The sequence below is a fragment of the Limanda limanda genome, chromosome 1, assembly GCF_963576545.1.
Source record: "Limanda limanda chromosome 1, fLimLim1.1, whole genome shotgun sequence".
Taxonomy (NCBI): domain Eukaryota; kingdom Metazoa; phylum Chordata; class Actinopteri; order Pleuronectiformes; family Pleuronectidae; genus Limanda; species Limanda limanda.
The window spans coordinates 39,987,723-40,001,435 of NC_083636.1; the positions used below are offsets into that span (position 1 = coordinate 39,987,723).

Genomic DNA, 13,713 nt, shown 5'->3' on the forward strand with positions numbered 1-13,713 from the left:
GATGGTGAATATCCCGTGTACGTGGTCAAGGTCTTGTGAAAGATACCAAGTAAGACTACACAATTTTTTTTTTCACAAATATCATTGTTAGGATTCAATTCTATTTGTAAAGCGTCAAATAATATACATTCTCAAGTTAATTTATATTGAAGCACCTTAAAAATGTATAGCCAACGATTCCCACAATGAGCAGCACTTTGGCGACTGGAGAAAAAAAATTCCCTTTTTAACACGAAGAAACCTCCAGCAGAACCAAACTCGATGTATGCGGCCATCTGCCTTGACCAGTTGGGATGAAGGAAAAATCGGTGGAAAAGAGAGATGGCGGAGAGCGGGAGAGACCAGGAACACGTGCACCATCAGGTTTCACCATTGAATAGTTAAAATGACAACAAGAGGGTAAGAAAGTTATTAATGATGGCAGCAACAATTCATATAATACTATTGTTGATGAAAAATAGTTGTACTGCAGCTCTGCATTTATCCTGCAGCTCTGGACTCAGAGATACCTGCAAAGAGAGAGACTATGGGAGGAAAAAAAAAACCTGAATGTTATGGCAGAGAGAAGGGGAGGGCTCAGTTGATGATGGGAGTTCCCCCAGCAGTGTAGACCTATAGCAGCATAACTAAGGGATGGTTCAGGACTCACCTGATCCAGCCCTAACTATAGGCTTTAGCAAAAGGGAACATTTTAAGTTTAACCTTAAAGGTCGTAAGGATGTAGTATGGGTCAGGGAGGAATCTATTTTGAAAGAAATTACTTCTTACAATTCCTGTGACATTGCAAGATCACTATTGCGAGAACTCTTTTCACCTCCTGTTGCCTCAGCAGAGCAGCCAACTTAGTTAAAGACCAACCCCACCATAAACATGAAATGTTCTACACAAATAGTTTCTACCCCACTGCCTTACATGTACAGATCACTGCCAAATACAGATGCTGACTTGAGCTCACTCTCCACCTCACTTGCACTGACACAAAGCTGCAATGTTAACAGTTTATATGTGTAATTTTAACAGTTTTTTAACAGTGCAATAGCTTCTAACTAATACCCCTAAGTAATAACAATAATAAATGTAAAACTTTTATTAAACTGAAAATAAATGCAGTGCAATAAGAGGTTTAAAAAAATTGACATTTTTAAGAGTTTTAAAAAAGATGGCTGGTCTCATCGACAGTGGAATAATTGATTTGAATGCATGGGCCATCTTATGCAATGTGTGTGTCGTCTGTCCTTTTTCAGGAATATCAGGATATAGTGACTTGAGTGATCAGCTCTTAAGGGGGGGCTTCGCTCTCAGCCGCATTAGTCGAGACAGTAATAGACACAGCTTAGACCACTTAATGTTCCACTCACTGTTTGTCATTCTTTTTCACGCACGCACGCACGCACACACACACGTCCCTATTCTATATAAATGACTGCTGACACTCACACATTCATTCATTTATTTGAGGGAGAAAGTCAAGCTCTGCTGTTCAACGAATGCCCTCCGAAGTCCCCTACAAGCCCCGCCTTAATATGTCACCAACTAGGTATGTGATTGGACGGGAGGCGTTGACTGACAGCTCCTCGGCGGCTCTCTACGGAGCGGAGGAACGCACGGACCCGCCCACACTTGACGTTGACGTCACGGAAGGACAAACCTATTTACCGGGAGGTCATCCGGTCTCTGAGCGGCCGGTCACAGCGAAGCGGAGGCGCCATCTTAAGACACGAGCAGAGTGAGTTCCGTTAATCAATGAAAATAGCATGCATGGAATATTACACGACGTCTCTTTCGTGAAGATTATGTTTCTATGTGGCCGTGAGTTCCATGGAGCAGTTTAGTTTCCCGCGACGTTACGTTTTTCTGTGCAGAAAAGACGTTCCACCTTGAGGCAGCCAAGCTAGCTTAGCATGTAACTTAGCATAGCATTTTAGCATTGGCGTAGAAGAAGAACAAGACAAATGCTACATGAATGTGTAGGGAATCACTTAAATGCATTAAGTTTCTGTTAACTAGACTAGAGGGTGTTGGGTAACTTATTCTTGTGTTTCAGCATTGTCAAAGTAGCCTAGCATTCATTCAATAAGTTAGCAACTCCTGTTCACGGTCATTCGGACACTGTACTAGCATAGGCACGTGACATCGCATCCCTATGTTCAGGTGTGTGTGTGTGTGTGTGTGAGAGAGAGTTTGTGGGGGTGGCCAGGCTGCCACAGCTAGCTCACGCCTAACTAGTTGCTCAATGCACCTCAGCTCCGCCAGCAGGCAGGACCACCACCATGTACCCGACCGCTTTGACGCAGCTCGCCCGGGGCAACCCGTTCAGCGCCCCCCTGTTCAATCTCCAGAAAGTGGAGGAGCCCCGCGAGAGTCTCCATGGACAGACGACCCGCAGACTGGCAGCGGCCGCCACCGCAGACGGTAACCCCGGCATACATGTCCACAGGCAGGCTACAGTGCCAGAGTTAGCCGCATTAGCGTAGCTGTCGAGCTTAGGCCGCCTCAGACCAACCCACATTGTTTAATTTACTATTAAGACATTATTAGTAAATGCAATTGACATGTATGCATTGCATCGAGTCACTAGGGCTTTTTAATCGTTATTAAAAAAGAGGCAATGTGACTTTAGAGACGTTCAGCTTCTAGGCCTTCACTAAGCACAGTCCTGTGGAGGACAAGGAAGGACAAAGCGATGTGGTGCCCTTGCGCTGCGGTAAAAGTCGGTTACGTTTTTGACAGCTCGTGTTTTTAATCGGGATAAATACAATTTGGTTGAGTCAGTAATTAAGTTGTATAACTGCATACTACCCCACGACTAATGAGCTGCCCAGTGGTGACCAAGAACAAACTGTCCTAGCTTGAAACACTACTGACATGTTTGAAATCAATACTCTGATGTCACATACTCTGGGGCCTAGTATCCAAAATGTGGAATTCTCATCTAAAAGTGGATAGGTCTTCCCAACTTCTTCACCTACATGGGAGATGTCAAAAGGCTTTTATTTGATTCAAGTCAAGTGCCCATAATCCATAGTTTGTGGATGATAGCACATCTACTTATTTCCAAATGCCCTTCCTTCGCATTGGTTATAAGTGTGGTATTCTCAACGGTAGTGGTTGGTTTTAGTTACTCTGCAGTGAATCAAGTTTGGTAATACTAGTGATGTGTTATGGAGCTTTGTAATTGGACTGTAAACAGTTGCTGGTAGGTGGGTTAAACCACTAGCTGTTGCATAAGGCCAAGACTGGGAACATAACGGTTCTGCCTATTACAACTTTTGGTTTGGACATCTAGTTGGTTTGAAGGCATTCAAACATCAAGTATAATTCTTGAAAAGTCTTAGCCAGTTATACATCCAGTGAATATAAAATAAACAAATTTCACAAACTGTTTCAAATATTACCTGTGTCTCTTCAGAGGGCGACAGTTGTGAGTTCGGCTCTCAGAAGTATTTGATCCTGTGTGGCTTTGGTGGGATTCTGAGCTGTGGAACCACACACACAGCAGTCGTTCCCCTTGATCTGGTCAAATGCAGATTGCAGGTCTGTCTCGATGGTTCAAAGCCATTTTCTTAATGTCACACCCCGCCTATCCATAACCGTTTTTGTCTTTTTTTTTAATGCACCAATTTGCATGAAAAGAAAATAAGCCAGCCCTGTTGTGAAATCATTTTTTTGGTCATGGTGTATTGATTCCCATGATTGTTTGATGTTTTGGAGTGATCTTAACATGGTTGCATGATTTTGCACCAGTGTTCCTGTGTGTTCAATGGTTACTGCCCACCTTGTCAACCCCCCCCACCCTTCGCCTGCCCTCATTCAAAATAGAGGACTCTTGTAGGTGAAGGTCAAGAGAGCCAGACCTGAGTGAGCGCACGTCCCAAATGTTTACTTTGCTATTTGACACCATATGGGTGGTCTGTATGGCAGACATATTGTTCATTAATACACTGACTGATGAACATAGTAATGTCAGGTAAGAATGTTTCGTAGAAACTGATTCGTAGGTCACAGACCTCATGGTGATGATTACATGATTTGCGGCCTAAGTGCAAAAAATAGATATACATATGCCTATTAATCATGTATTTCATCCTTATGTTGATTCCTGAATCAATTTAAATCATAGATATGTAGGATCACATTGATCTTTTACATTTTTAGTCAATGATTTAAAATCATGAACATTTGAAAGCTAATATGTTATCATACCACATTTTTAAGTATTTTCTATCATTTATGCAGCTCTTGATGTCTTATGACATTAAAAAGTGTTATCTGTTGCAGGTTGAAAGTTAAATTGCTTTTATTACTCAAGTAAATGGGAGCAGTGGCTGAATGTAAGATGGTAAATAAATCTAAAGGTGTGATATTCCTTTGAAAGGGATGAGAAGTAATTTACTTGCTGTAGAGAATAACCTTATATGTGAAACATCCCTGTGGTCCTTGAAAGTTTATACTGAAATCACATGTGTGCAATGATTTAATTTTGTTCAACCTTTGGGTTGTGATCATAACAAATGGTGGCATGTTAGTGGCAGAGCCATCTATAACGGAAGAGTCCTGACACTGAATCCAAAAAATCCTCAGTGACAACTTCTCCATTATGTGGCTCTGGTTTGGTGATGATTTTTGTTTTGTGTCGCATGTGACCCTGCATGTTGCATGCTTGTTGTGTGTCCCCCTCCCTTCTACCACAGAGGAAGTCAGCTGCGATTTTGGCTCCTCAAAGTACTATGCCCTGTGTGGGTTTGGGGGTATCCTGAGCTGCGGTATAACACACACAGCAGTTGTGCCCCTCGATCTTGTCAAGTGCCGTCTGCAGGTTTGTAAAATAGCTGAACCTCACAGTAGCAACAGTCATCGGCTCGTCACACATCTCAGTTACCCAGAGATGAGGAAATGTACAAGTTTCTCAAAACCCTCTTGTATGCTGTGAATTCATTTTTGATGATTCAGAAATTATAAGCATCACACATTCTAAAAGGGTATACACGCTACATCTAACGCAACATTAAACAATGTTTTGGATTAAACCTGAGTACAGTAGTTATTAACTGATGAACAACATAAGTAACGCAACATTGATTAGAATTGACTGTTTATACACATGTATTTATGTACAAGGCACATCCAGTACAATATCTTTGTGGCAAGTGAGTGTTAGAAAATTTCTAAAAACAAAAAAAACTAAGTACACAGTCTTTCCACGGACTTAAAAATGTTGCCCAAACCACAAGCTAGAACTGCCCTTGATTTAAATACCAAATGCTTACTGCAGTGTTTCTTTTCAGGTGGACCCAGATAAATACAAGAGCATTGGCCGAGGCTTCTCAATCACAGTGAAGGAAGATGGTGTCAGAGGCTTGGCAAAGGGCTGGGCCCCCACCTTCATTGGCTACTCCATGCAGGGCCTGTGCAAGTTTGGCTTTTACGAAATGTTTAAGATCTTCTACAGTGAGCAGATTGGAGAGGTGAGTCCACACACATCTGCATAAATGGAATGAAGTTGTCTCAATGTTTTTGAGACAACTTCAAAACCAATTGTTGGTTACATGCCTGTACAAGTGGTCATAATGCAGCCTGGAGCAAGTCTGAAGACATTAAACCTGTTGGGACTCATGAACCAGTTCAACTGTTGACTCATCAGCCCATGTTTTTGGAAACACGCCACAGAATAGATTGGCACTGAACAGGCAGAAACATTGCTACTAGTTGAAACACTGTAACATACAATTACTGCACCATTGCGAAATCAATACTTTTTTAAGAGGATCCAATATTTTTATTGGTTATATTGCATAAAACCTTTCGAAATATATACATTAGGTACATTGAAGTATCATTGGGTTTTCTGAAATGCAACATTAAAAAATATAATAAATAAATAAAGGCATACGCTCAAATTGCCTTTACTGGCCGTCTTCGAAAGCTTTATTTTGTTTTTTGGAGGCAAAAAAATGCTTGGGCAAGTTTCAATCTCCCTAATGTGGTAGATCAGTGTTACTTGATTTTATATATATAGATATTCGTGTCAGATCAAATTTTTTTAAATATACCTTAAATTGATTCGTCACATAATTCTGGAAATGAGACATCGATGCGACAACCTTTTTTAATCCGGAACGGCAAACCACAATGTTTTAAATCAAGATGGTAAATCGAGGATGTTTATATCATGTGGATCATCTCTGACTGGTCATTGTCTAGAACTCTATTTTGCCACAGTTATTTGCCTGTTAACAAATCATTATATTTGTTCTGACCATTTTTACCGTGTCGCCCAATAGGAGAACACCTACCTTTGGAGGACATCATTGTACCTGGCTGCCTCAGCCAGTGCAGAGTTCTTTGCTGACATCGCTCTGGCTCCCATGGAGGCTGTCAAAGTTCGTATCCAGACCCAACCAGGCTTCGCTAACACCCTAAGAGAGGCCGTTCCCAAGATGTTCCGAGAGGAGGGGATCTGGGCGTAAGTGTGCTGCCTTTCGACATTTCCTTAGGATTCAGTTCCATTGTCACTCAGAGGTATTGAATAGAAAATGGATTTCTGATGACAACACGTTCCTTAGATCCACCTCTGGAGGGCACTGTTCTCTGAGCAGTGGTCCTCAGCAGCTTTCTGGCTGTACAGTCGGAGGTGCTTGAGTCATTGGCGTGTGAGAACAGTCTACCTGTCCCCCAGCCCAACCGCATCACTTGCAACCCTGTCCTCTACAGACAGGGAGCCTCCAGTGCTGCAAGTCTGGTGGACGGACAAAGTGTGGCAACTAGACTAGCAAGAGTTACATCCACAAAAGAAAAGTCACTATTGGGTCAGAAATCCGTCACTGGAAACAAATGTAAAGTAACATTTCTGCTCTAACTCCAGTTTCTATAAGGGTGTGGTGCCTCTGTGGATGAGACAGATTCCCTACACCATGATGAAGTTTTCTTGCTTTGAGCGCACTGTGGAGTTGCTCTACAAGTATGCTGTTCCTAAGCCCCGGAGTGAGTGCAGCAAGTCTGAGCAGCTGGTCGTCACATTCGTGGCTGGATACATTGGTAAGTAACAGAACACCCGAGCTGTCTGCCGCCTGTATTCTGTGTAGAACCTGTATTGCCTGCAGACACAAGTTTATTCAGAACCAGATGAGCTTCTGAGAGCAGTTAAGAGTAAATATTAGGGGAGGTTCAGTGAATGCAAGTGAAAAATGTAGCTCTAGGTATTTGCCAATCTAAAGGAGTTTTGGGGAATTTAACTGTTCCACTTTTCTGAGTTAAAAACAACTAATACTAGAAGACAAACCTTGTATTTAATACAATCTCAAGTGACGTCAAAGAGCATTATAGCAAGTGTTTATTTTCATAAACTAGACTGTTGCACCCCACCAAATTTAAATTTGTCACGCCACTCTCATCAGGAAAAATCTTGTTCTATACATCATTATAAAATACGAGATCTCTAATTTGGTGTGCAGCGCCATTCAACACACTTTTTGCTGGATTTTTGTGCTACTGCATGCTTGTGGTATGGCCAGTAAATTTTTTTACCATCCACACAGACATCATATCTTCAGCTGCAGTTCTGGCATTAATATCGCAAATTTATCTTTAACTCTTTCGCCTATATACCAGTCAAAAATTTTATTTTTCTGTGGAAAATACTGATCACTGCATTCGTCAATTGTTGAGTGATTAAAAACAATCACAATCATGTTTACGTAGGCATCCAGAAATTGAGGCAAGTGAACAAAGATTTGAGGATGTGCCTTTCCCACCCTTCTTCTGAGGGGAGGCACACAGTTTCTCATTTTGAAAACTTGAAATCAATCAAATAATGTTTCTTACTAACAACGATTAATGTTGCCAGTAATATTTCAATATTAGTACAAGAAATTTGCTGTTGTAGAGACTAGGGGTGCAACGATTAGTCGACGTCGTTGACAAAAATCGATGACCAAAATAGTCGCCGACGAATTTACTCGTCGATGAATCGTTGGTGACGTCATAGCGCGTGTTTCTCGTGCCGCACAGCGGAACTAAACGTCGTTTTACCGGAGGTGCTGATGGAAGTAACTGAGGAGTGAGCCATCTCGCTCCCTTCCTATCTCTGAAAGTCGCGCATGTGCAATAGCGACAAAACATGGACCAATGTCGGCGTACGCAGTCGCGCACCAGGAAGTAAAAAGTTCGGGAGAACTTCACCCGTAACATGGCCCGAGAAAAACTAGCTGCAATATCTGTACAGCGGACCTGCTCTCCATGGAAGCAGGACACGTGCATGTGAGGATGAGGCACGTTTGACATCGTAACTAAGACGATGCGGACTCGCCTCTGTCAGATGTTATATATACACGTATATACCTGCGTGCAGGATTCTAGAATCCATTACAAAAATATGGTTTAAACTTTTTTTTAACGAGTTTAAAAGCGAAATGTTATCCTATTGCCTGACAAACGTCTTGTTTTAATCAAAATGATTTAGTCCGAAGAAGACTGTAGTTTCGTTTGTTGATGTTTTTAATAATGTTATTTTCCCTGTCCTTTTTTGTAAACACGTAAAATGGATACTTTATTTTTAATTTATTTTTAGTACCAGCACTTGGCCTGTCCTTGGTTTTAAATGGACAAAAACTTGATTTTTCTTTGCTTTTGTGTAAACAGTACCCTTATATGCAGCAAAGTTTATTAAAAGACATTTTTTATAATGAAGTATCTATCTTTATTGTCTTTATTTTCAGTCATCACATGCCTTGAACAACCTAAAGCTAAATTTAAAAGCTGCTTGCTAAATAATAGCAATTGAGAATTTGTGTCATTCATAATCCGATTAGTCGATTAATCGTTTCAATAATCAGTGACTAATCGACTATCAGAATAGTCGTTAGTTGCAGCCCTAGTAGAGACTAAAGTTTAAACATGGTTTTCTGACAACACGTTCCTTAGATCCACCTCTGGAGGGCACTGTTCTCTGAGCAGTGGTCCTCAGCAGCTTTCTGGCTGTACAGTTGGAGGTGCTTGAGTCATTGGCGTGTGATAACAGTCTACCTGTCCACCAGCCCAACCGCATCACTGGCAACCCTGTCCTCTACAGACAGGGAGACTCCAGTGCTGCAAGTCTGGTGGACGGACAAAGTGCTGCGAGTGCTACCCTGTTGTGCCAAAATGTTTATTATTCTGTGGAAAATACTGATCACTGTATTCGTCAATTGTTGAGTCTGTGATTAAAAACAATCACAATCATGTTTACGTAGGCATCCAGAAATTGAGGCAAGTGAACAAAGATTTGAGGATGTGCCTTTCCCACCCTTCTTCTGAGGGGAGGCACACAGTTTCTCATTTTGAAATCAATCAAATGATGTTTCTTTTTAACAACTCTTAATGTTGCCAGTAATATTTCAATATAAGTACAAGAAATTTGCTGTTGGCATTCGATTTAATTGTCTTAATCGATCGTCGGGTGAATTAATGACGAATTTTCGATTAATCATTAATATTTTTATATTCAAAAATTCACTATTTATAGGCTATATAAAAATGCAGTGAAAATAAAATTTAAAAAAAGCGTGTTTCCTCATTCAGATCTTTATTACAAGATGAACAAAATATGCGCTGCCGTAATCTCAAGCAGCGGAGCCGACAGCCAGAAGCCGGTGCTACTAAACACTAATAATATAGAAAACAATCATGTTAAACAATAACTTAACCACAAATATATAATACTTAGGTCTGACAGGTTTTGCCACATGTAACTCAAAACTATCAAACAAGGCACCGAGTCGAGAAAGCTTCATAAAAATAACTAGTAACTCACATACAACTTCAGCACCAGCCTACTGACTTGTGTTGAGAAAGATGACATGTTAACATGCTCTGGAGTCAGACGCGAACGCAGCCTGGTGACCGTCGGTCCAGCTGCTGAAACAACTCGCTCTTAGAGGACTGACGTCGCCGTGATACCATACAGTCTATGCATGATACACAGGTAACTCCGTGCTAACTTGGCTAGCCTGGGGAACGTTATTCTCTGCTCGTTGTGCATCGCAGCTCCTCCGTGCTAACACCGAGTTGATGCTAGGTTGAGAGTGAGACCGAGAGCAGGATGCGCCGCCATTAACCAGGGTCAGATGTGCGTTCTTCAAGTGGTACATCATTTGAGTCGTGGCCGAGTTGTTCTTAAACACAGCTTTGCAGTGTTTGCAGTGAACCAAGTCATTTAATTCTAAATGGTCCCAAGCTAAACTTCGCCGTGACTTCTTCGTGCTTACTTTGGAAATGGTAACACGGTAACGCGCAGGTAACTGAGTAGGTCTGTGGCATTTTTTTCAAACACTGCCCCCCGTGGTCAAATGTGTAATTACCGAATTAATCGATGAACAAATTATTTCATTGAGGAAATTCTTAATGATCAATTAATCGATCGTCGATTAATTATGCCCATCCCTAGTAGAGACTAAATTTTTAACGTGGTTTTCTCTTCCGTGTGCAGCCGGTGTGTTCTGTGCCATCGTGTCCCATCCTGCTGACTCCGTGGTGTCTGTGCTGAACAAAGAGTCTGGCAGCACTGCAATGGGGGTCCTCAAGAAGCTTGGACCCAAAGGTATGTATCTACATTCCACAGTAACAATTCAGCAGCACAATGCAGTAGGCAAGGTTTGATCAACACGCTCCTTAGATCCACCTCTGGAGGGCGCTGTTCTCTGAGCAGTGGTCCTCAGCAGCTTTCTGGCTGTACAGTTGGAGGTGCTTGAGTCATTGGCGTGTGAGAACAGTCTACCTGTCCCCCAGCCCAACCGCATCACTGGCAACCCTGTCCTCTACAGACAGGGCGCCTCCAGTGCTGCAAGTCTGGTGGACGGACACAGCTGACAGGACTTTGCTTTGTCGAACTTTTCTGAATTATTGTTTTAAGAGATCATCATCAATGATCCACTACAACAGTAACACTGGATATAATTTGAAGTGTTTTAATGTTCCTTGTGTTGACTTATGTGATTAGTGTAGTGACTATCAAGGCAAATCTTAGTAAAAGCCGAATACATTTCTCCCAAAATGGAATGAGATTTATTTTATTAATACTTTTAGTAAATAAGACATTAAGAAGAATTTGGCCTTTCCAGATATATGTGCTCCTAGTGCTATCTAGTTCAGATTAATTGAATAATATTAAATCGGTTGCTCTATCAATCTTATGCCAATTGACTGGATTCAGCTAATTTAATTATATAATTGGAGTAGTGGTTGAGATAGATTTGTAATCATTGTATCCATATTGTCCCAACTGGGCTGGTACAACCTTGAAAAGGATGTTAGACACCGCAGAGCTCCTGTTTTAAATATCCTGTAAATGTTTCCATATATCCACACAACTAAATGTTGTGTTTTTTTTCCATTTTTTATGTGAATGACATTATTTCTAAATGAATAATGAGGAGCTGATGTAAATGAAAGTGGCCCAGATTAGTGTAACTCATCCAGGAGTTTGAAGCTAATGGTGTGTGTGTTTGTGTTGTGTTTAGGTGTGTGGAAGGGTCTTGTTGCCCGTATCATCATGATCGGTACTCTGACTGCACTGCAGTGGTTCATCTACGACTCAGTCAAGGTCTACTTCCGCCTGCCCCGTCCCCCTCCCCCCGAGATGCCCGAGTCCCTGAAGAAGAAGCTCGGCCTCACAGAGTAAAAACACAGCCCCTCTTCCATTCCTCCACTGAGCCTCAGCCTCCAGACGACGACTCATCTGAACCCCAGAGCGCACACGGCAGTTTTCTATATTTATGTCCTCGGCTCGTGCAGCTCTGCTCAGAGCACAGAGCTGCTACTCATGTATATTTTAAACAAGCAGATCATGGAGGTCTGTCGCTTACCAACATGGAAATATTCCTCTGTAGAAACCCCTGTCTGGTTTAATCAGTTTCTGTCATTAGAAAATATGGTTATTCTAATAAAATAAAATGGCGTCAAAAATCTCTGTTTGCCTTTTTACAGATTGTTCCATCGAGCCAGTTTGAGACTCATCTTCTTACATGATAGTGAAAGGTGAATTTGATGATTGTATTAATGATGTGGTTTTTCCAACATTTTAAATATTTACAGAGTTATTTTGCAGACCTACTTCTGTTACTTCACAGGCCTGATGAAATAATGTCTACACATGTCTTTCAAGATTTATTTTTGTCTCTTTCCCCATTGCACACTAAAAAACTATAGTTGTATAAAGACAAGAATAAATCTTCTGGAGTCCACCAACGCTATGCATAACACAAAATAAAGCGTGACTGTGGACTTGTGAGACCACATTCAAAATGGTAGATGGAACTTACTTGATCCCAAAGGTAATTCAGGATGGAATATTTTTTTTATATAAACATATTTATTGGTTTTATACATTTACATCAATTTACATACATATAAGAACCTTCCCCAACCTGAACATATGGCAGTATAAAATGACAGTAAATAATACAAATATCACAAAAATTGCTAAGTTATGATTAAAACATAAATTCAAGGACAAAAACTTACAATGAAAATACTAATTTAGTTTAAACTAAATTAAAATAAATATATATACACATAAGTAAAATAAAATACAGTCACAAACATGGAACAGAGTACAGCACACATTCCTCACAACAGATTAGTCACTTCACATTTCCAATGCCTCTTCAATGTCCCCATTCTTAACGAAGTCCAAAAACATCTCCCAGATACTGTAAAATTGAGAAGCTTTCTTCCTAACTATATATGTTAACTTCTCAAGAGCCAAACTCGACGTTAAGTTTTTTAACCAGTGGCCTAGAGAGGGGCAACGAACATTCTTCCACGACAGAGCGATTGAGCGCCTGGCCTGTAGAAGACACAGGTCAACCATTTTTCTTTCTCTATTATACAGAGAACAATTGTCCGGATAGATGCCTAATAAATATAGCTTAGGATTAAGAGGTACTGGAGAAGAGGTCATTTGAGAGATATATTGTAACACCGAACTCCAAAATTTTTGAATCTCCTCACATTCCCACAAACAGTGGTATAAAGTACCTTGATGAATATTGCATTTATAGCATCGATCAGGCATATTAGGATCAAACTTGTTTAACTTCACAGGGGTGATGTACGTTCTCATTATCCAATTATATTGTATTAATCTCAGTCGTGTGTTAATGGTTTGAGTATGTACCTTTGAAAATATTATATCCCTATCCTCCACTGAAATGTCCTCTTGTAAGTCCCCTAACCACTGCTGTCTCTTACTTTCAGAGTTGTCTTTATGGTTTTCCACCATTATATAATTGAGTAACCAGCCGTTTGCTGGAACAAGTTTTTGTAGAAATATCTCCAGTGTGGACATTGGGGGTTGTTGCACTGAATTCTTTAAGCATGTAAGAATAAAACTTCTAAGTTGTAGATACTTAAAGAAGTGTTTCTGTGGTACATCGTATTTTGCTTTCAGCTCATCAAACGACTTTAGAGTATTGTCCTTATAGATCTAGTAGTTTAATTATGCCCTTACTTAACCATGCTTTAAACCCCATGTCATTCTTAGCCGGGCTAAAGTGTTCATTGCCCCAGATTGGTGAGAAACAGGACAACACTGGGAGATCTCCAAGATATTTATGAACTTCATGCCAGACAGCAATGGTGTGTTTCACAAAGGGATTATCTGGGTTTTTTCTTAGTTTCTTAAGGGGAGCAGAGTATAAAAAACTATCCAGCGTCAAACCCTTTGAAGAGAACATTTCA

The 13,713-nt window shown here is 40.8% G+C and overlaps 1 protein-coding gene and 3 non-coding genes across 4 annotated transcripts; all 4 read left to right on the forward strand.

Annotated features, from left to right (window-relative positions):
• Positions 1–1,655: 1,655 nt before the first annotated feature.
• On the forward strand, positions 1,656–11,939 carry slc25a3a (solute carrier family 25 member 3a). The gene is made up of 8 exons (XM_061086054.1): positions 1,656–1,726; positions 2,245–2,412; positions 4,692–4,816; positions 5,286–5,465; positions 6,282–6,463; positions 6,863–7,035; positions 10,463–10,573; positions 11,493–11,939. Exons 2-8 carry the CDS (start codon positions 2,271–2,273, stop codon positions 11,651–11,653), a joined length of 1,074 nt encoding a protein of 357 aa, XP_060942037.1. The 5' UTR covers positions 1,656–1,726; positions 2,245–2,270; the 3' UTR covers positions 11,654–11,939.
• Positions 6,550–6,752, forward strand: LOC133014890 (small nucleolar RNA SNORA53). Its single transcript, XR_009681510.1, has one exon. It is a non-coding gene; the product is annotated as a small nucleolar RNA SNORA53 (small nucleolar RNA).
• LOC133014905 (small nucleolar RNA SNORA53) lies at positions 8,906–9,108 on the forward strand. Its single transcript, XR_009681512.1, has one exon. It is a non-coding gene; the product is annotated as a small nucleolar RNA SNORA53 (small nucleolar RNA).
• On the forward strand, positions 10,635–10,837 carry LOC133014884 (small nucleolar RNA SNORA53). Its single transcript, XR_009681509.1, has one exon. It is a non-coding gene; the product is annotated as a small nucleolar RNA SNORA53 (small nucleolar RNA).
• Positions 11,940–13,713: the final 1,774 nt, after the last annotated feature.

What these genes read in the sequence shown, in the direction of transcription:
- slc25a3a (XM_061086054.1), top strand. Translation starts at nt 2,271, where the DNA reads ATGTACCCGACCGCTTTGACGCAGCTCGCCCGGGGCAACCCGTTCAGC. An exon ending in TTGTCAAGTGCCGTCTGCAG is followed by an intron (nt 4,817 to 5,285) that starts GTTTGTAAAATA and finishes GTTTCTTTTCAG; the next exon opens with GTGGACCCAGATAAATACAA. An exon ending in ATTCGTGGCTGGATACATTG is followed by an intron (nt 7,036 to 10,462) that starts GTAAGTAACAGA and finishes TTCCGTGTGCAG; the next exon opens with CCGGTGTGTTCTGTGCCATC.